At 38.6% G+C, this 26,717-nt stretch overlaps 1 protein-coding gene across 3 annotated transcripts in view; it reads right to left on the reverse strand.

The window, feature by feature from the left end:
* The window catches only part of Snurf (SNRPN upstream open reading frame), an 82,177-nt gene that overhangs the window by 8,040 nt on the left and 47,420 nt on the right, over positions 1 to 26,717 (reverse strand). The window contains exon 1 of one of the 3 annotated variants that reach the window (XM_076935203.1): positions 2,804 to 2,942. The exons of 1 other annotated variant lie outside the window; for it this stretch is intronic. In XM_076935203.1, coding sequence (XP_076791318.1) covers positions 2,804 to 2,817 — 14 coding nt within the window. In that variant the 5' untranslated portion in view covers positions 2,818 to 2,942. Of the gene's footprint in view, positions 1 to 2,794; positions 2,943 to 26,717 lie in introns of those variants that run through there. One more of the 3 variants, XM_076935202.1, reaches the window with a different exon arrangement.

Below are 26,717 nucleotides of genomic sequence, written 5' to 3' on the forward strand. Positions count from 1 at the left end.
AGCAGATCACCAGCTCCAGTCACAGTGGGATACACATGTCTGACATTCAGGTGAATTATGTCAGAATCCTGTTTTAAATTTTTAAGTGTGTTTGATAAAGAAATATAAATTGCAGTTATTTTATTCAGTATTCTTTCAAATTTAGAGTAGTTTCTATGTCAAAAATTTCAAAAATGTCATACATCAAGCAATCACAACCCTGGTTTTATTATTTTTGTCTTCTCTTTAAGAAATTACAACTAAAGATTAAAATCTTTTAAATACACATTAAAATATAATCTTAAGCATCACCTACAGGTCCTAACCTAGCTATACTGTTATTCTAAATTTTCACCCACCTATTCTACAACAACAACAACAATAATAATAACAATAACAATAATAATAATAATTGGGAATCACCTGCTCTGCCACATAGGAACAGGTTGTACACACCTCTAACCTCTATATTTTTTCTTCCCCCTCCTCATCTTCCAATACCAGAGGTCACGGAAAAATTCAGCCCCCCAACACAAACCCCTTCCATTACGAAGGTGTTGGAAGATAGGACCAAGCCTGTGAAAAGGAGCCTGCACAAACAAGTCTCCCTTTTCTCCCCACTCCCTACTGCCACACTGCAAAAAAGGAAGGATAAAAATACGCAGCAATAGCACCAGGTTAAGAAAATGGTTGTCATTCCCTTGATGCCAATACTACACAATTCCTCTGCTAATTCCCTTTTGACAATACATGGAGAGGTAGGTATCACTTCTACTGCATCTGGTTTCTGTAGGGAGTGAACCAATTCTCAGTAGGCTCAGTTCTCACAGTCCTTAAGAGAGGGTGTGGCTGAAATTCCAACACCGCAGAACTGACAAGTGCTGTCACCTCCTTCGATTTGTAGCATAATGGGGGAGGGGAATCTATTGCGCAGAGTTGCCATGCTGCGCGCCTGCGCACTTCAGCACCTCTGCAGCAGCGGCCATCTTTACAGATCCTCACAATGGAGTTTGACATAGGACATGACACCTTGAAATACGAAGATGACTTTGAATGATAAAATTCAGGACGCCATGAAAAAAATAAAATAAAAAAGAAACATTGTCTTATTACTGAGTGGGTAAAAACAAGTATGGTGCAGACTTCATACACTGATCTCCACTGTGAAGGGTGGTTGACAGTGACAAAAATAAACAAGAAAATGGAACACTGAGGCTTTCAGCCCAATCTTGTAACCAGGGTACAAATGTACGAAAGGAAACACGAACAAAATATACATCCCTATTAGAAGAGAAGATCGCAAGAAAAAAAAACAGTGCCTTAAACTGAGGTCAGGCAGGTTCTGTTCTCAACACCCCCCCCCCTACCTCCAATATTGGTACATTCCGTACATGTACCTCTGTAGACCCCACCCTAGAAAAGCAGGAAGGGGTTAAAACTGCGCTGCTGGGCTAAAATGGCACACCCTACTGCCTCAGTTAAGACTTTGTACCTCCATCCACTCTCAGAGTTCCAAGATCCCAAACCAGTGATTCAGAAGCACCCTAGCCGCCTGCAATCTGGACATACCATCACTTCTCTGAGTTATCTTCTTGCCGCACAACCACATGACCTTGAAGTGGTTTCAGAGGTCTCAGAGTAAATCACCCACTAGCCTCAAATTGTGATCACCGTCCAACAAAGCAGCGGTGCCACCACTATACAGCTCAACATCCTTGAAGCCACCTGAAGCAGCAACAGAGCTCCCACAACCCACCCACTCCCCAGACGAAAGCCGCAACAGCGTTCCCCCAACCACGAGCCTAGGGGCCGCGGCAGCACCGGCCGCGGCAGCACAGGCCAAGGCAACAGAACAGATCTTCCGCTCCCCCCACCTGGGGATCACAGGCCGCGGCAACGGAGCTCCAGCTCCCCCGCCCCGAGCCCACTGCCCTCGGCAACACAACACAGGCTTTCCGCAACCCAAGAGCACAGGCCGCCACCGCCGCAACAGCTCTCACCCCCCTGTAACAAATAGGCTGCGGCAACAAAGCTCCCAGCCCCCATAGCCCACAGGCCTCCGCAACAGAGCTCCCACTCCCCCCACCCCCCACCCCCAGCTCACAGCAGCCGCAACAGAGCTCCCAACCCCCATAGCCCACAGGTTGAGGCAAGAGTTCCCACGCTCTGTATCCCACAGGCCGCGGCAACAGAGCTCCGGCTCCCTCCACCCTAGATGGAGATCTCATCCCACCCCACCCCCAGCAGAGCCTGCGGCAGCCCAGTTCCCACGCCCTGAGGCTGCGGCAACACAGCTCACACCCCACCCCCAGTAGCAAACAGGCTGCGGCAACACAGCTCACACCCCACCCCCATCCCCGAGCCCACAGGCCGCACAGTAACAGTTCCAAAACCCCAAATCTACAGGTCGCGGCAGGCAGCGGCAACAGAGCTCCTACCCACCCCCACCTCCGGAGCCCACACACTGCGGCAATAGAGCTCCAACATCCTGGATCCCACAAGCCACACAGTAACAGTTCTAAAAGCCCCAATCTACAGGTCGCTGCCACACAGCTCCGACTTCCAGGAGTCTAGAGGCCACAAGACAAAAGAGCTCCCACATCCCGGAGCCCACATGCTGCGGCAACACAGCTCCTACATACTGGATTCCAAAGTCATAACCTTAGACCACCATAATAAAAGCAATGTGTTACGCCCAGATGCCCAAGGAGTCAGTCTGATAGCTCCAAAGGATTGCTCTCTTATTCTGGAAATTAAAGGTATCTGGGTCGTCAAAAACCTCAAGAACCTTTCACTATTAAAAGAAGCCACTTGCCCAGCTGACCTTCCTCGCTCCATTGCGTTGCAAATCACTCCTCAGAACCAAGCGTCAGGCATCTCCCGCTCCCTCTCCTCTCTGCGCTAGACTTGCCGCAATGGCTCAGGTTCGTCACGCTGGTCTCTACGCATGCGTCCCAGGCAAAGGCTGCACATGCGCACATTTTTGCCGCAATGCAGGGGTCTGTGTCCCTCTGACCGCAAAGTCCTACCAAAAGGCAGCTACCTAGAATTAAGCGTTTCTACTATGGAAATTTGAGCATGTATTTTTAAAAATAGCTGTCAATCTGGGTTAATAGATACAATTACCTATTTCTAAATACATTTAAAATTTTTTAAAATAGTTCCCAAATGGTTGCAAGCACCACTGATCTAAACATGATTTTAAAATACACGGATATTTACTTTATGGGAGCGGAGGGAAAGATTTCATCTCCAGTATTATAAAGACTTTAGTAGCATGCTATGTAGTGCTATGAATAGCTAGGTTATATCATGCTATGTAGTGTGTCACAAAAAATGATTTACAAAAGAAAAAATAAACATGAAGCCCAGCCAAATTGTCAGATGCTTAAAATTCTACGCAGAAGAAAGTTATCCTGACTCTCAATCTACATTTTTTAAATGTAGTGGTATTTGTATTTTCTTTCTCTATGTTAGAACATATGACTGGGGAGAAAAAAATATTTCTTCCAAATCATTGTGCAATTAAATATTAATGGAAAGAACATTCAGTCGTGAAACCTCTTCTTTTGTTGCTGTTGGTTTTGGAGACAGGATTTAACTATGTAGCTCTGGCTCTCCTGGAACTTCCTTTTTTAACAAAACTGGTGATGAACACAAGAGACCCACCTACCTCTGCCTCTCCAGTCCTGGGATTAAAAGTATAAACTACCGACAACCTGGCTTTATGTAAAATAAAAATATATTTAAAAATTCCCTGCCTCCTAAATTTTATTACGTTTAAACTATTACTAATATTGAATAATGGTTTGGGAGGGTAGAATGTACACACTATTTGCTAACAAATATATGATCACATAGTAATGCAATCCAGTAATTCCCGCTGTAAGGAAGTTTATTCTAAGGAAGCACTATTTTTGCATACTCGAGACCAGTTTGGGTTAAATGTGTGACTCTGTCTCAAAAACGTTATGTGAATTGTGAATACATATACAAGCATTTGTTTCTGAAACTTTTGACCTGTTAATTTTCTGTCTGCCTAGGTTAAATGCATTGTTTTGGTGTTAACTTAATATGCAGGTATTGTAGATGAGGAAAACAAAATGGTAAGTACAGAAAACCAAGAAAGCTAAATTTACAAGGCTTTAGCATACCTTTGTAGTTTCTTATTGACTGCCTCGGAGAACTGTTAATGAGGTATTCTAATGGGTATTACAGAGTTGTTTTCTTCTTCCCTTCTCCCCTACTGAGCTAGCTAGCATCCACTTCCCAAACATCCTATATTCAACTTCAATGAAGATAGTTCTAAATTTAACCAATTACCTGAACTCTTGAAAACAAGTAAAGAAATGTATTTACATATAAATAAGAAATAGATGTTGTTGCCGGTCATTAAGGAAATGCAAATGAGAATCATGTTGAAAGACTACTTAGGGAAAAATAAAAAGACAATAGAGTTGAGCTAGGAATGTAGGAATGTAGCTCACCTCTGTTGGGGGTAAATTTTTTTGTTGCTTTTCTGAGGCTTGTTCTTAATCTTCCCCAGGTGTGCATGGAAATTCCTCTGTAGCACTAACTGACTTAAAATTCAGAATAAGCCATAATCACCATGCCTAATTTTGTTCATTTGTTTTGGGGCTTATTTGGGGGGAGCAGGGTGGAGGGGGCTGAGGGTAAAGAAGGGGGTTGTTTCATTTTCCCAAGTTGGGGAGATTTTGAGACAGGATCTGTTCTGGTTGAAATTTACCTTGCAGGAATTATGTGGTACTAAAAATCAGACAGAGCACTTTGCAAGGGCTTCATAATAAAGTGTTTCCTGTTGTTTTCAAGGGCTGTTTTTTGTTTCTTAGTCTCACTATGTCCATCTCACTGGCCTGGAATTTGCTATGTAATCTTGACTGCCTCAGAATTACTACTATGCTTCCCAGTCCTGGCATTATATATTTGTTAACCCTGAAACACCCTAGTGAATAGATAATTATTTCACTTGAATATGACTGAGACAAAAGACTTAAAAACTTACAACATGCTGATAAGAATGTAAACTAATGCAGCCATCATGAGCTAAAAAAACACAGTGGTTTGTCCCTGTTATCCCAGGAAATCTGAAGTAGGAAAATCACCATGAATTCAAGTGTTGCCTCCATTGAAGTAAACAGTATTTTCCAGTTTAGACTGGACAACAGAGTTAAACTGTCTTAAACCAAAACAAGCCAAGAAGTGGTAGATCACACCTTTAATCCCAGCAATCACGGGGCAGAGGCCAGCAGATCTATGTAAGTTAGACTTCAGTCTGGTCTACAAAATGAGTTCCAGTACAACTGAGTTTGTTAGAAGATTACATCTAAGTTCTTACCTCTCGGATAGCAATACTACAGGGCAGAATGATTATATATGAAAATGAAATAGAAAACACCAGTCTCACAACTACCCTTCCATCAGGCAAGTTCCTGCATGGCTCCCACACTATTAGAGAGAATTATTCACCCATAGGCGAGATCATCCTATTCCTGCAGGGAAGCACAATTGTCAGAAGATGCTCTATCCTCAAATTCTGTAACCCAAGAACAAAAATAAGAAAGAAGAGATTGAGATACTATGTGAGTTGGTAATCAAGATGGCCATCTAGATAGCTATTTCTAAGAACTGAAATAGTACTTTCATGTTAACATATGCATAACTTCCTTAAAGACTGTTCTTTAAGGCTCTTCATTTTATTACTTGCCAGTGTACACCCTTCTTAAAATAGAGCCCAGGTCTTGGCTAAAATAGGCCAGAGAATGATGATCATTGCAGGTAAAATGTAACATGCTGCAAAAATAGGGAAATCAGGTTAGAGAAGGGAAGGAGAAAACAAGAGATACAGTAAAAACAAAAGATAAAGAGTTATAATTATCGAGCTAATCAGACCTGTTAGAAATAAATACAATTCATTAAGTTAGCATGCAAATATTTGTTCACCACATTTGACTGGATTGGGCCTATCCCCAAACATTCCCTTTAACAGCCAGCTCAAGGGAGACCTAAAAATTCATAGACAATATACTGTCTCTGTTTACATTGTTTGAACTGTAACCTTGGCAAGACCTAAAAAAGATTTAAGGATGGCAGCATTTTAAAATACATAGCTGTATACTGTGTATGTTAGTAAAAATCTATTTAAGTTCAGCTGTTTCTTACACAATAGCTACAGTTGGCCACATGCTTTTTTTGTTATTTCTAATAAGGGCTCTATTTGTTGGAAAGGTAGAATATAATAACTAGGTATACTGTCCATATTGTTATCTAACATGCATTAAATGCATAGAGTAAGTGTTTAAAGACTCAAAAAGAAAGTAGAAATGTAAGCAAATAAGAATGTTCTCTGCTTCCAAAGTGCCACCTTGTCGGTTTCTTCTGTTTCTTCAGAGATTCATGAACTGAACTCCCCAACTTCCATCAATTTTACATTGTTTTATCTTTGAAAGAAATGTATTTTTTTAATCCTGCTGAATTATTTTCTTTATGGACTCCACTACTTTTTCAAAACTTTTTTTTTAAAGCTTACTTTTGATAACAACACTCTGATACAATTTCAGCAACAGTTTTGTTGGATGATAGGTGTCGCTGTGGTTACAGCATAGAAAGATTCCCAAAAGTACAGCTAGGCATTTCTTTTGTTTTTTTGGTTTTGGTTTTTGTTTTTTTCTTTTTTGAGATTATAATAGAAAATTACCATTTAGCCTTCCATTTCCTTCTTCTAAGACCTCCCATGTACTCCCTGCTCCCTTTCAAATTCATGACCTATTTTTCCTTAACTGTTGTTTGGAGATTAAAGGATCCTAAGATTGAAGCTTATTTGTCTCCTTCCTGGAGGGCAGTTTGATGACCTGATGCAGCATCTTCCCATTAGATCAAAAGGGATTTTTATCCAGATAACATTTTATGGGGTGGGTCTATGTCTGTCTGCAGTCTCCCCTCTCTATTTCTCTCTCTCTCTCTCTCTCTCTCTCTCTCTCTCTCTCTCTCTCTCTCTCTCTCTCTCTCACACACACACACACACACACACACACACACACTACAGTTTATTTTATTACTTTATAAGTGTTTGACTGTGTACCAAGTGCATGCTTGGTGTCCTCAGAGGCTAGACGAGGGTGTCAGATGCTCTGGAACTGAAGCTATAAACAATTGTGACCGTCCATGTTTGTGATATAAAGTGAACCTATGTTCTCCAAAAAAATCAGTCACTATTTTTAACCACTACCCCAGTTTTTTCTTCTTTTTTTTAATGAAAAAAAATATATTCTGATCATATGTTCCCCTCCCCCAATTGCTCCCAGTTTCTCCCTTCATGCCATTTCTCTTTCCCTCTCCCTTTCCCTCCCCCCACCCCTCAGAAGTAAAATTATAAAAAATGGAAAAAAAAAACCCTTCTGGGTATGGGGCCTAACCTGAACTGTGGTTAATATATACACAATACTACACAGGTTCAAGACAGATGGGTTCCCAGTGCTTAGACAAAAAAATACACAGTGGTTCCCACCCAAAACCAATAAGCATTTTGCAGCTGATATTCACTTGCAAAGAGAAATTAGTTTTATCCAAAATAATGTCTGTGGTCATTTTTCCTGTAATTTAGACTTTCTGTTTTTTTCACATCCTATTTTTCTTTCCTTGTACATAATGCGAAGTATCAGTGAAGGTGGAGAAAGTGAGTTAGAAGTAATAACATGTTCTACACAGTTTCACCTGTTAATATGAATAAAGAGGAAATTTATGATTCATTATACAGACAGGGGCCTTAGTGGTAGCCCAGGAAAGGAAACTAAGATAATTAGTGAAAAATCTGTATCAGAATTGCTTTTGTCTGAGATTGTTGTTTTTGTTGCTGCTGCTGTTGCTATTTTGAGACTGGGAGTTACTATGTAGCTCTGGCTTGTCCGGATTTTGGAATATAGACCAGCATGTCCTTTAACTCAGGGATCCACCCTTCTCTGCCTTCCAAAGGATAGGATTAAAGGTGTACACTACTATGCTCCCAAGATGAGGATTTTGAGAAGTCCATCCATGGAAAGAATTCCTTTAAGTTTGGCAGGTGATGATATGTGGATGTGTTTATTCTGAGTGCTGTGACAATGAAGAAACTATGTGAGATAGTATGTATCTCTCCTTGAGTCATGTGAAAACATGGTCAAAAATGATGCACAGGGGACAATGCCTTGGGAAACTCTGAGAGAGGCTCCAGGTAAAAGACTGGCTCAAGCAGACAAATTGCCTGTCTGAATTCACTCATAGGCAAATGTGGTGAGAATTATCCTGAGTCTTAAATGCCTCAGAAAAATGCTACCATAAAGCCAAATGGTGTACAAGCGAAATTCTGAAAGGTTTTCAAGGCCAGGGCAGCAGTTTACAGAAAATATGAATGTAAATAATACAGAAGAGTAAGATTAACTTTGAGGCTTAGTGTGGTAGTATGTGCCCAGGTACTAAAGCCAGAGGGTGACCTTTATGACTTAAAGCACAGCCTGGTCTACATAGTATGTTCCAGGTCAGCAAGGGTTTCATAATGGGACCCTTTAAAGTTACTTTTTAATATTTTTTTAAAAGTCAAGTATGGTGGATCTCTTTGAGACCAGCTTAATCTATAGAGTAAGTTCTAGGAAAGTCATGGCTGTTACACAGAGAAGCTCTATGTAAAAACAATGAACAAACAAACGAACAGAACAATCACCAAACTTCTTTTTAGCCAGGCATTGGTGTCTTATACCTTTAATCCCAGCACTCAGGAGGCATATGCTGTTGTGGATCTCTGAGTTGTAGGCCAGCTTGGTCTACAGAGTAAGTTCTAGGTTGGCCAAGGCTACACAGAGAAACCCTGTCTCTGAAAAAAACCCAACAAACCACAATAACCCCTACCCCACACACCTTTTAAAAATGAGATTAAGTTTTTATTATGGGTAAACAATTATCTCCCACAGAATCCTGTATACCTTTCCCTCCTGCACCAACACAAACTAGGGCTGATGTAATTTTCGCAGCCTTCTGACTTTCAGCAGTCTGTGTGCAGTCTGTTTTATTAATGGAACAGCAAGGGTCATGTTACTGCTCTGGAGGATATAAGAACTCTGAAACTTGCTTGGCAGGCTATGCTGGCTAGAGAGGAGCTGTGACGGTTTAAGTGCGATATGTTCTCCAGATTTTCTGGTATTTGAATTCTTGGTTCCCAGGTTCTATTTGGTGAAATTTAAGTGGTAAAACCTTCCCAGAAAAAGTACAACAAAAAAGAGTGGGTGTTGACTTTTAAAAAAAAAAATCTTGTGCAACTTTCCAGTTTGTTCTTTTTGCTTGCTGGCTGTATTTGAATAGGTGAGCTTTCAGCTTCCTATACCAGCCACCACTACTGAGAAGAAATTAAAGTTTATCAACACAAAAAGTAAATGACTATTTCAGAAGATATAATGCTAACAACCCTGATAAGAAAACAATCTGCTGTACAAATATACTATCACAATGTGATATCACAATAGATATTTTTATATAAAAATAAGATCTCTCTTGGTCTCTATCTCTCTGGTCTCTTTCTTCTTCTCTTTCTCTCTCCCCAGAAAGATGGCTCAATAGGCTTTATATGCAGTCTCAAGAACATATAGAAGGAGAGAATAAACTCTGAAAATTCTCCTCTGACCTCACATGGATTCTGTAGTTATGCAAGTACACAAGCATGTGAACACACACATACACACATGCATACACTAATAAAATAATCATTTTTATATTTTATATATATACTGAATGAATATATATATATATATATATATATATATATATATATATATATATATATATATAATGAAAAAATAGTCCCCATAGGCTCATAGGCACTATTATAGGAGGTGTGGACTTATTGGGGAGTGTGTTTTACTGGGTATAGGCTTTGAGATTTCAGATGCCCAAGACAGGCCCAGTGTCACTCTCTCGTCCTGCTGCCTACCTATCTGGATGTGGAACTCTCAACTACCTCTCCAGCACCATGTCTACCTGCATGCTGCCATGCTTTCCACTATGATGATAATGGACTAAACCTATCACTCTAAGCCAGTCTCAATTAAATGTGTTCTTTCTTAAGAGCTGCCGTGGTCATAGTGTCTCTTCACAGAAATAGAAACTCCATCTAAGACAGAGGTTAGTATCAGAGACTGGAGTACTTCTTTGACAGGCCAGACCATGTTATTTTATTTTGAGGAATGTAAACTTTGATACTTTGCATGAGAAAAGCAGTAGAATGCTTTAAGCACAGCTTAGTAGGTCATACTAATAGGAGCTGGGAAGACAGTGGTACTTAGTGTGACTTGAACACTGGGGACCTGGAACAAAGAGTTTCAGAGAAGAATATTAATACATGTTATAGAAGCTGTTCCTGTGATATTCTGGTGACGTGGCTGCTTTCCATCTTTGCCCCTCAAAAAATCCCCCTAGGGTTATGTTGATGTATAATGGATAGATAGCTTGGAACATGCTAAATGGAATGTCCTTTGGTAGTGGTTATTTTAGAACAACCTAGTATTTTGTCTGTGTCGCTTGGTTTGAAAAGGAGTAAGCTGAGCAAGAAAAAGTATAAAATATCTCATTTTAGGAGAAAAAAAGTACAAGGGAAAGGTTTAAAGAAAAACCTAAAGCAAAATGGAACAAAAAGGGAGTTGTGACCTCAGGGGAAGACTTAACCCAGCTAAACTTCCAATTTGTGTAAAGGAATTTAAAAACATTTATGTACAGCTTTGGTGGCACCCAGCTTTAATCCCAGAAATCAGAAGTCAAAGATTAGTGAATCTCTAAATCCAATGCTGGCATGTTGTTGCTTGCTGGCTAATAAAGACTTAAAAACTTAAAGCTTAAGCCCATGTCCAAGCAGTCTTCTCTGATGAAAACCCTCCAACATTTCTGGAGGTTCCACCAAAATATCAGAGACCAGACCTCAAGACACCAAGAGTCTCAGAACCACTTGGAGGGAGGAAAAGTGTGATGGTCAAGGCACTAGGAGGTCCAGAGCCTGAGATCTTCCAGATGCACAGGGCTCTGTTTGCTCAAATGCTGCCAAATTCCTTAGAGGTGTTCGATACCTCTAAGGTTTCTAAATTACAAAGTCATCTGGTCTGTTACATCCAGAAGTAGGTTTGGTTAAGGCACCTTCTGTTTGGACATACAGGAGAGGTCAGACAAGGGTGCTGGTCCAGTGTGCAGGATCCCACTAGATCCTTCTGTCTGCTCAGGTGTATGAATGTATGGTAATCACTTCCTGGTTACTTATTTTATCTGTGTGTTTTTATCAGTTCTTTTTCCCTGTATTGATCAGTGGCTCTCTTTGGTGTAAGAAGCCTCTGGCTTAAGACCAATCCTGTTGAGGACCTGAATCCTTTTGCCCCATGTTACCTAGAGAAACCTAAAAAGCCTCCATTTGTCCCACTCCTGGAGCAGGAACACTTGCTTGTTTAGTTGCTTGAATCCTGCTCACAGGGTTGGTCCCAGTGTGAAGAAGGAGAGAAGCCAGGTGTCTCATCCAGGGCCCATTGTCCTCTAAGCAGAACACAGACAGGATAGAAAAAGTAATTTCCCCAGGCAAGCATTCCCTCTGCTCCAGTCTTGCCTGCTCCAAGCAGCCCCAGGGAAGGAGAAAATTCCATGTGGCTGAGTTGGAAGGAAATGAGAAAGTTCCACCCCTTTTCTCTTTTATAACTTTTGTCACTCTTTTAATCCATGATCCATAAAATACAGCACTCTCTGAAAAAAAGGAACAAAGCTGCCCCTGGGCTGGATACCGGAATCACTGCCAGACAACACAGCCTGGACAACAACCTTGAGGAAGGAGACTTTATCTAATTCTCAGTGGTACTTTTCAGAAAGACAGCTGCAAAACAGGTTTCCTTTTCACCCAGTTGACCCAAGAGTCATAAAATGTTATAAAATTAAAAAAAAATTAAAGGTATTAGCAGGCCCTAGTTGTTGGAAGTAGCTCAAAGAGTATTTAAAAACAGAAAACTGAATAGGACAAGACCTTTGAAATAAAATAAAATAAAATAAAATATATTATCTGATGAGACTCAGTTAGACTTATCAATAACCAGGAAAATTTTGGTTTCTCACTCTCTGTCAGGAGAAACTAATACCCAAGAACTGGACCAACACCAAGCTGTTATAATTGTTCAACTAGCCAGTTCTTCTACCTCTGTCCAGATAGAACAATACCCACTGCCCCTGGAAACAAAAGGGGAAATTTTAGTCCATATTGCCTGAATTGGAGAGTAGGCATCCTGGTGCCCTGCCAGTCACCAAGAAATATGTTTTTCCTACTTGTGAAGAAATCTAAGCCGGGTGGTGGTGGCGCACGCCTTTAATCCCAGCACTTGGGAGGCAGAGGCAGGCGGATTTCTGAGTTCGAGGCCAGCCTGGTCTACAGAGTGAGTTCCAGGACAGCCAGGACTACACAGAGAAACCCTGTCTCGAAAAACCAAAAAAAAAAAAAAAAAAAAAAAAAAAAGGAAATCTAAGACACTTGATTGTCATGAATCTGATTATTTCACAAACAAACAAACAAACAAACAAACAAACAAAGAGATGTAAATTTTCTTGAACCTGAAAGATGTGTCCCCATTGGCAGAGGTAAGTCAACCCATCTTTGATTATAAAAAGACAGACTCAGTGGGAAGTTAAAATGGGCAACATACCAAGACCAGGTTGCTCCAGGATTTAAAGACATTAAATGCAGAGTTTCTGACCTTCCATCAGAGGTTTCCTGGGAAATATATTTTAAAAGGATCATTGAGGGACTGCTGCAAGAGTTACAGATCTAGGCTAAGAAAGCCCAGCTTTATAGAAGACAATTTATTTTGGCTACCAGCTAAAGAGAGGCAAAAGGAGCCTATCTCAGAGTAGCATTGAGGCCATCTTTCAGATCCCAATTCCAAAGGCTAAGAGACAAGTTTGAGAGTTTGAGATGTGAGTGACAGGTGCAAGAGGATATTGATGCTTCTAAATACCTGAGTTTGAGATAATAGCAAGGCCTTTATACAATCAGCACAGGGGAGCAGAGCACTAAGCCTCAAATTTGGACTGAGACTAAATAAAACACAAAAGGGTTTTTTTTTTTTTTTTTTTTTTTTGGTTTTTCAAGACAAGATTTCTCTGTATAGCCTTGGCTGTCCTGGAACTCACTCTGTAGACCAGGCTGGCCTTGAGCTCAGAAATCCACCTGCCTCTGCCTCCCAAGTGCTGGGATTAAAGGCATGTGCCATCACTGCCTGGCACAAAAGGCTTTTAATCCAAACGTTGGGGCCATAGAAATGCCCTGTGAAACAACTTTGAAATGATTGGACCATGTAACCACAGGATAGACCCACCTGTCTAAGATCTGTGACAAATACTGCAAATTTAATAAAAGAAAGCAAAGTAGTTCTGAGTAAAGCTTTTTTTAACTCACAGCACCATTCTCTAAAATGTACCAGAATGCTGGTTGTGTAATGAGTGTCTGAGTCTATACCAAGCCCTACTCTTGGCTCCTCCTTGAGTCTGATTTGAGAAACACACCATTATCAATTCCAATACCCTCTTTCCTAATGACCAACCCATAGGTGCTCATCTATAGCTCTCACAAGATAGAAGGCAACATCAGGTACATGGGAACTTTAATAGTTACTTCAACTGAAATGATTTGGGCCCAAGTTAGGTAACTAATGTGGAGTCTACAAAACTTTTTGAGTCACTCACACCAAGGTATGTTATATACAAACTGATCTGCCTAGCATAAGATGTCTCAGCCTGATGCCAGTTTGTACTCAAATGAGTTCAAATCAAAAAGCTCTTATGCAGGAAGAGTCCAAATGAGAGACCAAAACCTACATAAACTCTGGAAAATACTGACTTCATCAAGATGCAGCTTTCTGGGGGAAGATAGAAGTACTTGCTACCTTTTATAGATACCTTTTCTTGTTATATTAAAGTGTTCCTAGGAGGGACTGTAACTGCTCAAATAGTAGCTAAGAAGCTCCTCCAGGAACTGGTCCTCTTATTTGGCCTCCTTCTAGCTTTCATAGTCAAAACCTCTTGATTAATAGCTAGGTTTTAGACATAGAATGAAAACTCTATTGTCCATATAAACCTCAGAGTTCTGGTCTGATTAAAAAAAACAAACAAGACATTAAAAGAAATTTTAACATTGTCTCTCATTGGAGACAAGCAAAGGATGGATAGGCCTCCTTCCTTTGCTTTGCTTCAGCCCACTGTACCCATAGAGAGAAGGATTTACCCATCTGTGAAATTATGATTTGGGAGATCTCTCCTACTACTTCCTTTGCTCAGAGACCAGCAATTGGTAGAACTCTCTAACCATTAATTTATTAAATCATTACAGGCACTTCAGCCCTCCATAAAGACTATGTCTATCCAAGAGAGCCAGCTGACCTCCAAGAGTTTACTATCAATTTCCCCTGGTCCAGTTTAGTAACACTGACTGTGTCAGGCAGGTAGCCAAAGCTGCAAAGAAATCAACTTTAATGGATTACACACAGTGATCCTCTCCATTCCTATTGTGGAGATAGCTGGCATTAAACCATAGATCTACCTTATCCAAGTCAAGAAAACAGAAGCCACAGATTCTGTTGCCAAATCAACTGTTTCTAGACTATGGACCCACTGAAATTAAGGCCTCACTGGGATCCAGCCTCTTCCATGCTCTGCTCCTCTACCTCCTCCTAAAATGTGTGTTTTATATGAATAGAGATTTTGGAACATGGGATTTTCCATTACAAAAATTAGGTTTGCAAGACTACCACTTCCTAAAGAAAATTCTTTAAATGATTCTGGCCTTTGGAAAACAGAAAACAAACAAATGAACAACTGAGAATTAGAATCTATGCCACAAAAAGGGTCCTTGGGAATGTGTGGGGAGCCGACAGAAGGTGGCTATCATCCTTGCAGCCATCTTGAGCTGTATACCCAGCCAAAAAGATTTGATTACAATAGCTTATAACAGCTGAGCACACTGTGATAACATCTTGTTTTAGATACCCAGGATCTTCCCTTGGGTGTGTGAGACTTAAAGGTGTGTGACTTAAGGGTGTGACTTAGAGATCAGATTTAGAGATAAGACTTAAGGGCATGACTTAAAGGCGTGACTTAAAGGTGTGGCTTAGAAGTGAGACATAAAAGGTGAGAGGCAGACAGAAGAAAGGAGTAGCAATTAGGCATTGAGGAAGAAGACACTTGGACTAGAGAACTCAGAAGAAGAATTATTAGGTATTAGGCACTTGGCACTTGGAGGAAGAACTTGGAATTAGACAGTAGGCACTTAAGTAACTTGGAACTTGGAGGCACTAGGAAGAGAGACTGAAGAATAAACGGGATTGAACCACACTCTGTCTGGTCTCCATTCTTCACGTCCGTCCTCACTCTCTTGCTGAACCCTGACCCTTGGACCAGAGCATCGTGAGGCAGTGTGGGCTCTAAAAATTTAGCCCCCAAGGCTTTTGGCAATGGGGGTTCCAACACTGACAGAGAAGCCCATGACATTTTGGCCCCCAAACGTAGGGCAGCTCGGGCTGCAACAGGAATGTATGTCATCATTCCTAGCCAAAAATAAGTGAGTAGTGCTGGTTATGCTGAGACACCCTCTACTTTTTAAGTATGGAAAATAATCAGATTGTCAGTCTATTGACCAAAGAAAGTCAGTGTAAATGGGAACAGCCCTAAGTAACATTAGAGGACTTATAAGAAACAAAATACTTGTGTAATACATAAAACATTTAGTCTAGGCACTTCCCTTTTTCTGATGACTGCTATTCTGCCTTTGGGTTAATTCATATGGACAATCACAGTATTACTAGGCCTCTGATACAAACTATTCTGTTTATATGTACTAATAGTTTGATTAATGCTTTCCACACTAAATAGATACATTGATCAGCATTTAGAAGTATTAAGAGTTTCAGTTTATGAATTAAAACAATAGTTAAGTGCCCTGGCAGAGATAATTCTACAAAATTGGACAGACTTAGATTTCTGAAGAGATAAAAGAAAGGTTAGATTAACAGTGAAGTTCTGAAGTTTAAACTAAAACAAGATGAGACTATAATTTGACTAGTTAACTAAGACCAGTGGGCAGTATAACAGAGAACCTAACCTTAGTAGGCCCCCAGAACATAGCTCAACTGACTCCATGATGAAAGTAACATTCAGTGTGTAAAATTCAGCATGTAGGCAGCACCTGCCAAAATGATAACAAAGCCATTATCTATTAAATCCATATAGATCTGGCAAAGTCTCAAAATGCATTTATTTTGCTTTTTTGCTTTCATAGTTCTGCTTCTGGGTAGTTGTTTTTGTTAACTGAAATATGTTAAATCAGAATTTTTTTTTTTCTGTTTAGAAGTTCACCTTGAGAAAGGTTCAGGGTAACACTGGGATTCCCAAGACCCAGTGTAGTTGCTTTCTGGCTAATAAAGACTTTCTATTGGGTTAAGCCTATCTACAAGTAGCACCCCCTGGTGAATACCCCACAACAGGCCATGTGGTTATGGTTTTAGAGTCAATGATAGAAGAAAGACCTTAGGAAAACACTCTTCACACTTATGCAAAGCCACTGAGGTCAGGTATGGGTCTGGAGTGTATCTGCATGTAGGTCTGTAGTGGCTGTATTTTGAAGCTGTGCAGCCTTGATTGCCCTAGAGACCCTAAAATGCAAAAGATTCCAGAGCCAAGAGATACCTGCAAAGGAAAGCTGCTCATGGGCTGTGAAATCAGCCCAACAGTGATGAGCATGTTTGATTAGCATGCAAAGCTAAAAGAGTTGGAGATCTAAAAAGCACATTGACATCTGACATGAAGATGCAGACTTTTGGAGTTTGTCTGTCTGGTTTTCAGCTTTGTTTTGGTCCAGTATTTCTTCATAATGTTCCCTTTCCTCCCTTATAGAATAGTAATGTATACCCTGTGCCATTGTATGTGGGAAGTATATAATCTGCTTTTTTATGCTACTGTAATAGAGGTGCTTGTTTATTTTTACATAAAAAAATTCAATCTTAGCTGAATTTTTGAAACTATAGGATTCTGACATCTTCAAAGCTTTTTAGTGTTGATCTATATTTTGGTTTTGTAATCCTCGTGCTAATAATGCTCTCACACTTCAATCCATAGTATTAAATGCAGAAATATTGAATCCATATCAAAAATTATTAAAAATTCTATTTTGACTGGTTGTGAAATTTATTTAATTTTAAGTAATTTCCCTTTATTTATTAATTTATTTATTTACATTTGAAATGTTGTCTCCCTTCCTGTTAACCCCTGCATGAGGGGATGCTAGAGGAGTGAGGTGGGAGTGGGTAATCTGCTTTTTCTTATTCTTTTTCTTTGTTTTTCTTTTTCTTTTCTTTTTTTTTTTTGAGACAGGGTTTCTCTGTGTAGCCCTGGCTGTCCTGGAAATCACTCTGTAGACTAGGCTGGCCTCAAACTCAGAAATCCGCCTGCCTCTTCCTTTAAAGTGCTGGGATTAAAGGCGTGCGCCACCACAACCTGGCTGATTTTTCTTATTCTGATTTTACAGGGTATTTCAGTCAAGAGATTGCTATGAGTCTCAAAAGAAACTTTGAACTTTTAAACACTGTTGAGACATTGATAGAATATGTGAAAATTTTGAAGTTGTATACAATGTAGTTTTACACTATGATATGGCTCTAAACCTGTGGGGACTAAGAAGAGGAATGTGGTGGTTTGAATAAAATGGCCTCTTAGGGTCATAAGGAATGGCACTATTAGGAGGTGTTACCCTGCTAGAGTATGTGTGGCCCTGTTGCAGGACTTGTGTCCCTGGGGGTAGTCTTTGAAGTTTCAGATGCTCAAGCTAGGCCCAGTGTCACTTTTTCTTCTTGCTGCCTGCTGATCTGGATGTAAAACTCTGAGCTACTCCTCCAGCATCACGTTTCTCTAGGTACCACCATGGTTTCTGCCATGATGATAATGGACTAAATCTATGAAGCCAAGCCTAATTGCTTTTCTTTATAAGGGTTGCCATTGTCTTTGTGTCTATTCCCTCAAGAGAAAACCTAACCAACATATGTCTAGATGAACAACCAAATATTGTTCTGCTGGGAAAGAAATCATGACATTTGTAGGTTAATATATGAAAAGGGAAATTAAAATATGGGGTAAACAACCATATCTCAAAAGCTAAATTTTGCATATATCATCTTAGCTGCAAATATTATGTGTGCACGTGGTATTTGTCTCTCTCTGTGTGTGTGTGTATGTGTTTGTGTGTTTGTGTAAAGGCTACAGTAAAAATTTAAGAAACTGGAAAGGCAAATTTATAAAACCAGAGACTGATATGACTTCCATGGTCATGGATTGGCAGGGTTATTAATATAAAAATGGCCAGCATACCCAAAGCAACTATAACAAATTCTATATAATCCTTACCAAAATTCTTCATATAAGTTGGAAAATAGATATCAGAATTTCAGGTGAAATACAAAAGACTTAGTGTAACAAAAAATTCTGAATAATAAATGAGCAGGAATTAGCCACCATCCCATATTTCAAGTTATACTATAGCGCTAAGGTAAGAAAAAAAATGGTATGGTATTAACATAAACACACCGATCAACGAAATAGAACTGAGGATTCGTATATGAGCTCACACTAATACAACCATGTTATTGTTCACAAAATATTAAAAAAGTCAATAAATAATGCTGATCAACCTGCACAGCAACATATAGAAGGAAGAGACTAGATCCTTGCCTCTGACCCTGCAGAAACTCAGCTGCAAATGAAACGAGAACTCCAACTTAATACTTGGTATCCTGAATCTGATACAGTAGAAAGTATGACATGTACTTGAACTATTTGACATGGGAAAAGTCTTCTTAACAGGAAAGATCTACAAGTAAGAAATGTAACCTCATAAAACTGAAAAGGTTTTGTACAGCAAAGAACACCATCATTAAATTGAAGGAACCACCTTTGGATTAGAAAAAAATCTCTATCACATATACATTTAATATAGAATTTTTGGAATATACAAATCATTTCTAAAATATAACATTAACAAAACCAATCTACTTCAAGAGGGTCTTGAGTATATAAGTATATACATATGTTCATTCAGTAACAACTAATGGTGAGAGAGGCCATGGATTTGAAAGAGTTCAGGGAGGTAGGAATATTGGAGGGTTTGGAAGGAGGAGAGAAAATGGAGAAATATAAATTATAATACCAAAATTATAGAATTTTCAAAGGTAGGCCATTAAACTAAATACAAAATTCTAAAAAGAGGAAATAAGAATGGCTGAGAAATATTTTTAAATGCATTCAACATTTTTACTTCTCAGGGATGACAATTAAAAATACTTAGAGATTTCATCTTATACCAATGAAAATGGCTAAATAAATACACAAACTAACCAATGCTGTCACAGGTACATGGAAAGAAATACTCTGGTAGGAGTGCAAACTGGTGCAGCCACTATGGAAATTAGTGTTTAGGTTATGAAATTAACTAAAATATGTTTACCACAGGATCTAGCTATAACATTCTTGGTCATATACCAAAAAGAATGTATATGAAACTACTGACATGCCTGTTCATCCATGTTCATTGGTTTTATATTTACAGTACCTGGGAAATGGAAACAGCTTAGATATGTATCATTCAAGTAATGGATGATAAACATTTAGTATAAATTTACATAATGTATTGTTATTAAACTCATGAGAAATTGAAAATATGAAACACATGGGTAAATCAATCGAGCTGAAAACAATTATTCTGAAGTAGGCAACAGAGAACCAGAAAAATAAACTTTGTATGTTTTCTCTTATTTGTGGGTATTGGCGTTGAATTTTCTAAGATGTATGCTCCAACTTGAAAATCCAAAAGTATGTTAATTAGTAAAGGGCAACAGAATTCAATAGAAGAGTGATATTGAAATGCAGTTTGACTTTCATTGGCAAAACTGTTTTCAGGAGATGCTAGGCAGCAATTTCTCCATATCCTTAACTCTTATTTTTTAAGGCAGGATTTCCCATAGTAGCTATGCCTGGCCTGGAACTTGTTCCGTAGATAGGCTGGCCTCACAGACTTCCCTCTGCTTCTCCTTCCTAGTACTGAAATTAAAGCTTTCTGTATCATGGCTAGCCTGATTTCTAGAATTTGTAAATTTGTCCCCAAATTCAATGATTATATGAGGATTAACTAAACAAGAAAACCAAAGCATAATTTTTGCAACTGCTAATTTATATGGCAAGGTGCATTAGAAAATATGAGAAATAAAACATCTCATGAAATACAAATTCAACTACTGAGTAAATTCACAGAAAAATTGTAATTGGCATGATGCACCTCACCCACTTCCATACACTATGGAAGGAATAGCACAGATATTTCTTCACAGATTTCAAATATACAAGAGGCACTACTGCCACACAAAGCCAAGCACAGGTTACCTTACAAAGCACCCATTATCTAGATTTAGAAAACTTCATATACTATACTAGTTTAGAACAACTAACCTAATATATATCATTGGCCTTGCTCACCTGATTAGGCCTCTGAATTGCCAATCCTGCCATGGACTAAGCTCTTCCACTAGGATAACATCAACTCTCAGTGTTCTATTCCTAAAACCAGACCAACTGGCATCTCTTCTTATAATCTGCTTTGTAATCGCTTTCTCCTCCCCATTCATGACCACCAACATTGACTCAGATTAGAGGATAATAATACACCCATGAAAATAATTTGTACTGACTTTACAGGAAGGAATGAGGGTGATGGGGGATAGCACAGAGAAGCCAGGGCAATAAAGGACAGGGTAACTGAGACCCATTTATGATCTGATTCTCTAAATACAAGAATTTAGATACATCATTCCTTCACTTCAAAAGTGTGAGATTGCCAGTAAGATCCTCAGGTTTATATGCACACATTTTTTCAGAGAACAGGGTGCCAGAATTTCCTCTAAACCCAATGATTTGAAGGAAGAAGCCACTAGATCTTAAGCATAAGAAACTCTGATGCCTTGAGAGTGACTTAGCAAATGAGTGGATCATGATTATAAATGGTAATTCTTAGATTACATACTACACTGCACAAAGTAGTAGTAGTGGTGTGTGTGTGTGTGTGCAGGGAGAGGGGGAGAGAGAGAAAAAGAGAGAAGAGAAGAGGGAGGAGTGAGGAAGAGAGAAAGGGAGGGTGGTAGAGAGGAAAAGAGATTGCAAATTGGATATGAAAGTGTTAAAGAGAATACAGGGTTCAAAAAAGCTTCACTGAAGGCAGAGAACCTGCTATAGATGATGTAAGCAAAAGCCCCACATACAGGACTGATAAGAAGCTGTATTACTGTCAAGGAAGACGTAAAGCTTCTCCAAGGTGAAAAGGTGTGAAATACATATTTGGGCAGTCAGTCAGTTTTAAGAGGGCTGTGTGTCACAGTCAGTAGAAATTGTGAAGTTTGTAGTGCACGAAATAGAAGTGGGCTGGTTTGTTGTTCAGTTTAACTCAAATTATGGTCATCTGTGCAGAGGGAACCTCAATTGAGAAAATGACTCTTCAGATTGACCTGTAAGCAAGTCTCTGGTAGTATTTTCTTGATTAATGATTGATGTGAGAGGACTGAGGCGACTGTTTTTGCCAGCCCTAAGCATTTCTGCCTGAGTTCTATTAGAAAGCAGCTTTAGCAGCTATGATGAGCAAGTCAACAAGCAGAGTTTCTCTGAGCTAGGTCCTGCTTTCAAGCTCCTGCCTTGAGTGTCTCAAAGATGAACTATAATGAGAAAGTACAAACCCAATAAACTCTTTCCTCCTCAAGTTGTTCTTTGTCAATGTGTTATCAAAACAACAGAAAGCTAACTAATAATAAGGTATAAGTCCTTAGCTTCGGCAAATTTCATGGAGATGGTTTGTGGTGAGTGACCTTGTGACTGGTAAGTATGCTTGCCATATCACAAACCCATGTTACTCCTGGTATAGTCACAGATGTAAGGGGGGATGGTGAGGGGTAGTGTTCTGGTGCTCACAGACCTGAGTTTTCAGATCTTTGTAGTATGCCTTCCATATGCTCTTGATTTACCTTGAGAAATCTGGTGGTGGTCATTTTTTGTGTATATGAAAAAGTTACTTATATATGCCTTGTGATTCAGGCTGTACAGATACTGGGTGTTTACATGAAAAAACATGATGTAGCTACATTCTGCCTCAGCATTTATACCAAATAGAAGATTGTACTGTTTTATAAAATGTACTCATTTAGGGAAAAGGACAGTTTAAAGAACATGATTTTATTAAATATGGAGTAACATATGGGCAGGCATAACCCTAATCTCCACAGAAAGAGTGATCACATTCACATGTTAGTTCTTTTTTTTTTTTCTTTTTTTCTGGAGAAAGTAAATAAATATACCACATAGTATTTTAACAATGAGTAATGAAAAAGGAAGACATGAATGAGAAAGAAAATAAGGAAGGTGATATGGGAGGTTTGTGAGGGAGAAAAGGTGAGAGAGAAATGATACAATTATAATCTCCAAAATGTAAGAGAAAAGCAAACATATGTAGCAATGATAATAATAGTGAAATTCAGTGTTTCTAAAGAAATAAGTATTGATTAATTTTCTGAATGAATATTGGATTTTATGAATTTGTTTGTCTTATATCATTTGTTTTAAAAGCATTAACTGTCTATTTTTATTAATAAAGAGTACAGGGTCTGGGGAGATAGGTCATTCATTAAAGTTCTTTCCTGACAAGCATGCAGACCTTGAATTTGATTCCTTAGAACCCATGAGAAATAGCTGGAGACAACATTCACCTGTAATTCTAGAAATGAAAATAAGAGACAGCAGGTTCTTGGGAATTTACTGGCTAGTCTAGCTAATTCAGCAAGTTTTGAGTTCATTGAAATAATCTGTCTCAAATACTAGGTGTTATGGGTAGGGCTAGGGAGAAAGAGGTAGAGAGAAGGAGAAACAAAGGGAAAAGGGGGGAGGAGGAGGAGAGGGAGAGAGAGAAAGAGAGAAAAAAAGAGATAGATTAGAAGTTAAGTGTACTTACTGCTTCATCAAATAATTAGAAATCAGACCCCAGCATATACATCTCATACCAAGAGGTTCATCTTCTGGGGACCCAAAACTTCTTTATGGCCACTTTGAGCACTCTAGATATGATCACATGAATACAAACATGAATAAAATCAAGTAAAATGTATAGACTAAATGCTTAACTTTGGGCCAAGATTCTATGTGACTTTAACAGTTCATTTTGAACTGAATGATATTGAAACCACAAACACTTGACAGGCATGCACAGCAGTACTATATTGTTGAATACACATGTTACATATCAGAATTTGTGCTGAGATAGGCCTGGAAGACACACAAAATGTAAAAAAAAAAAAAAAAAAACGTTGCAAAGGAGATCATTACTCCTATATGTCCTTTGAGTTAGCAATACCTAGGTCTTCCTAAGTTACTCTTAATCAGATGGCTATGGAAGACACAGACATGTTTCATAACTGGTTATACTTTGTATGCAGGATCATGCAAAAATGAACAACTGTAGCACTAGTTTCTCCTTCTATGGATTCTTGAAGGAGAGTTGGAAAGAAATTGTAAATTCCCATTGATATGTTGTTTCATTGTGTGCATGGTCTTTGCATGTGATAATGTGGATATGTGTGGGGCAGAGGAGAACTTATGGAACTAAACTATTGGTCTCTTCAGGGAATTGATTTCAATTCTTCAAAATTGGCAAAAATTAGGATAACTATTGAGCCAACACACCAATCCCAGAATTAAATTATAAATGAAGTACAAGTACTTGAACACTGACAATATGTCTTCTTAAGAGGAAAAAATCAATAGCTCCACAAAACAGGTTAGTGGAGGTAGTAGACTTAATAGTGCTCCTGCAAACAGAGGCTAATGATGAAAACTGCATGCCTTAGTCAGGGTCTCTATTTCTGTGGTAAACAAGACCAAAAGCAAGTTAGGCAGAAAAGGGCTGACTTTGCTTACAATTCCACATCAGGGCTTCATCAAAGGATGACATGGCAGGAACTCCAGCAGGGCAAGAATCTGGAGGCAGAAGCTGAGTGTATCACAATTCCCTTTACATGTTTACTCCTCATGGCTTTCTCAACCTGCTTTCATATAAAATCCAGGACCACCATCTCAGGGAAATCAACATCCAAGATTGGCTGGACCTTCTCCCATCAATCACTAATTAAGAAAATGCTCTACAACCTTGCCCACAGTCAAATCATATGAGGAATTTGCCCAATTTGTACTTCTTATTCTCAGGTGATTTTAATCTCTGTTAAATTTACATCAAATTAGCCAGTATAATGCTGAAATGTGTGTCGTATCTCTTCATATAAGAGATATTTTTGTCAATTTCTGTGAAGCAAAACCTTTGGATAAAATTCTTGTGATAGAATTCATTCATAATTTTTCTTTAATTATTAACATATTCTGTGGTTAAGAATCACTGAGAAAATAGCTATCTGTTTAAAACAGTAGTTTATAAGTGTTCCTTGAAAGTAAGGCCTATATACAATGGAAAGGAAATATTACATAAAACGTTGATTTGAGACCAGTGAGATTGCTCAAAGGTTAAGGTGCTTCCAAGTCTAACTACCAGAATCTACATGGTAAATATAGAGAATTGACTTTTCATAGAACCAATCATGTTTCCTCTCCTCTCCTCTCCTCTCCTCTCCTCTCCTCTCCTCTCCTCTCCTCTCCTCTCCTCTCCTCTCCTCTCCTCTCCTCTCGTCTCCTCTCCTCTCTTTTTCTTTCTTCTTCTTAAGGTCGTTCTTTCTATTATTTAATTAGTTATATTTCTATTTCTCTGATAAAACACCATGACTGAAATAACTTATAGAAAAGCATTTATTAGGTAGAGGCTTGTGATTGCAAATAGCAAATGTGGAGGAGAAGATGTAGCTGGAAGCAGGTGACTTATTCTGCTGCTTATAACTTTCATTTCAAACCATAGACAGAAATTGGAAACAGTTAATTTAAAATAACATGAGTTTGTGGAAGCTCAGAGACTATCTTCTGGGATACAAATTCCCAATTCTTCCCCAAATAACTATCGAATCTGGGTCAAATATTTGAATACCTGTGATTAATAGACTGCATCTCACTCAAACCACCAGGTTCTACTCCTTGGCTCTCATAGTCTCACAACCACATTATAATGCAAAGTATGTTTAACTCAACTTCAAAATTCCTTGTAAATCAGCTAGTCGTGGTGCACAAATTTAATCACAATACTTAAGAGGCAGAAGCAGGCAGACCTCTGATTTTGAAGCCAGCCTGGTCTGTAGCATATCTTCCAGGATAACCAGAACTACATGAAGAAAGCCTGTTTTGAAAAACAAACAAACAAACATACGCCTAATGTTTCAAAAAACCAATACCATTTAAAAGTCCAAAGTCTCTTCTAAGACTCAAGTCAATACTTTAAACATAACCCCTGTAAAATCAAAAGCAAGCTACATATTTCCAGCATACAATGACACAGACCATATATTACCTTTCATTTGAAATAAACTCAGCCTGCCCTGAAAAAATGATGAGCTTCATATTCTTCTACCCTCCTGAGTGTTGTAGTCACTTGTGTGTACAATCTCACCTGTATTTTGGTGATGGTCAAACCCAAATCTGTTCATGCTAGGCAAATGCTTTAACAAGATGAAATATCTCCCATAACCCCTTTAGACTTACTTATAAATTATAGTTTCTGCAAGGATCTGGCAACTTGATCTGACAAAACTCCTGCATAATGGGTATAAGATTAGCTTTTCATCCTCTACTATTTCACAGGCGATTTGGGATCACACTGAAAATTTCTAGCTCAAATTTCATATTGGTTAATAATTTTACATTCATTGAATCTCCTATCCTGGTCCTTGCCATAAGTAATTCCTGGACATGATAAGCTTAAGTTCTCTCTTCATATAAACAGCCTGATTTCTGTGATCTCTAGTTCTCTGCCATTGTGATTATCTTTGGATGTTCTTGAAAAGAAGTATTTGGATCTCAGTAGTTAACACCTTAAAGGAACTTTGAGAATATGTACATGTAATATCTCCCGAGGCTATATATTCTTCACACAGTCAATATATTATGCCAAGATGAACCTTCTTACAATGCATATTCATGTATTCTGATTTCCAGCTCTACCAGGATTTAAATTTTTCACAGAGTACTTAAAAATAATACACATTAAATTGAGAAACTAAAACTGATTGCTATTTGATAATGAATTATGAGATGTCCACATGATCATTTAAGATCAATTATGGGCATAGTATCACAGATGATGTACAAATCTCTTCGACTCTTGCCTCTGTAATTACAAAGAATGCAAAAATTAATTTACAGGATTAAAATTACATATCTAATGTGTATAATTGTTTATAAACAGTCAGTGTTTAAAATTAATTCAGTATAATTAAAAGGAGAATAAAAATGACCATTCAAGATATTGAAAAAGACTTCAAATAAAACAAACAAACACACTAATAATTTACAGGCAAGGCACATAAATATGTTGCTGCACAGAAGATTTCTGTACCCAAATAAATGATAAAATATTTGAAGTATATAAAATATGGTTTTCTTAAGAGAACATTATAAAGCTACATCCAACATAATCAGAAAAAAAAAAAGCTTAATAGTGGTAAGACCTCAAAGTCTGTACTATA

This window comes from Arvicanthis niloticus, chromosome 1 (assembly GCF_011762505.2).
Source record: "Arvicanthis niloticus isolate mArvNil1 chromosome 1, mArvNil1.pat.X, whole genome shotgun sequence".
Lineage (NCBI taxonomy): Eukaryota > Metazoa > Chordata > Mammalia > Rodentia > Muridae > Arvicanthis > Arvicanthis niloticus.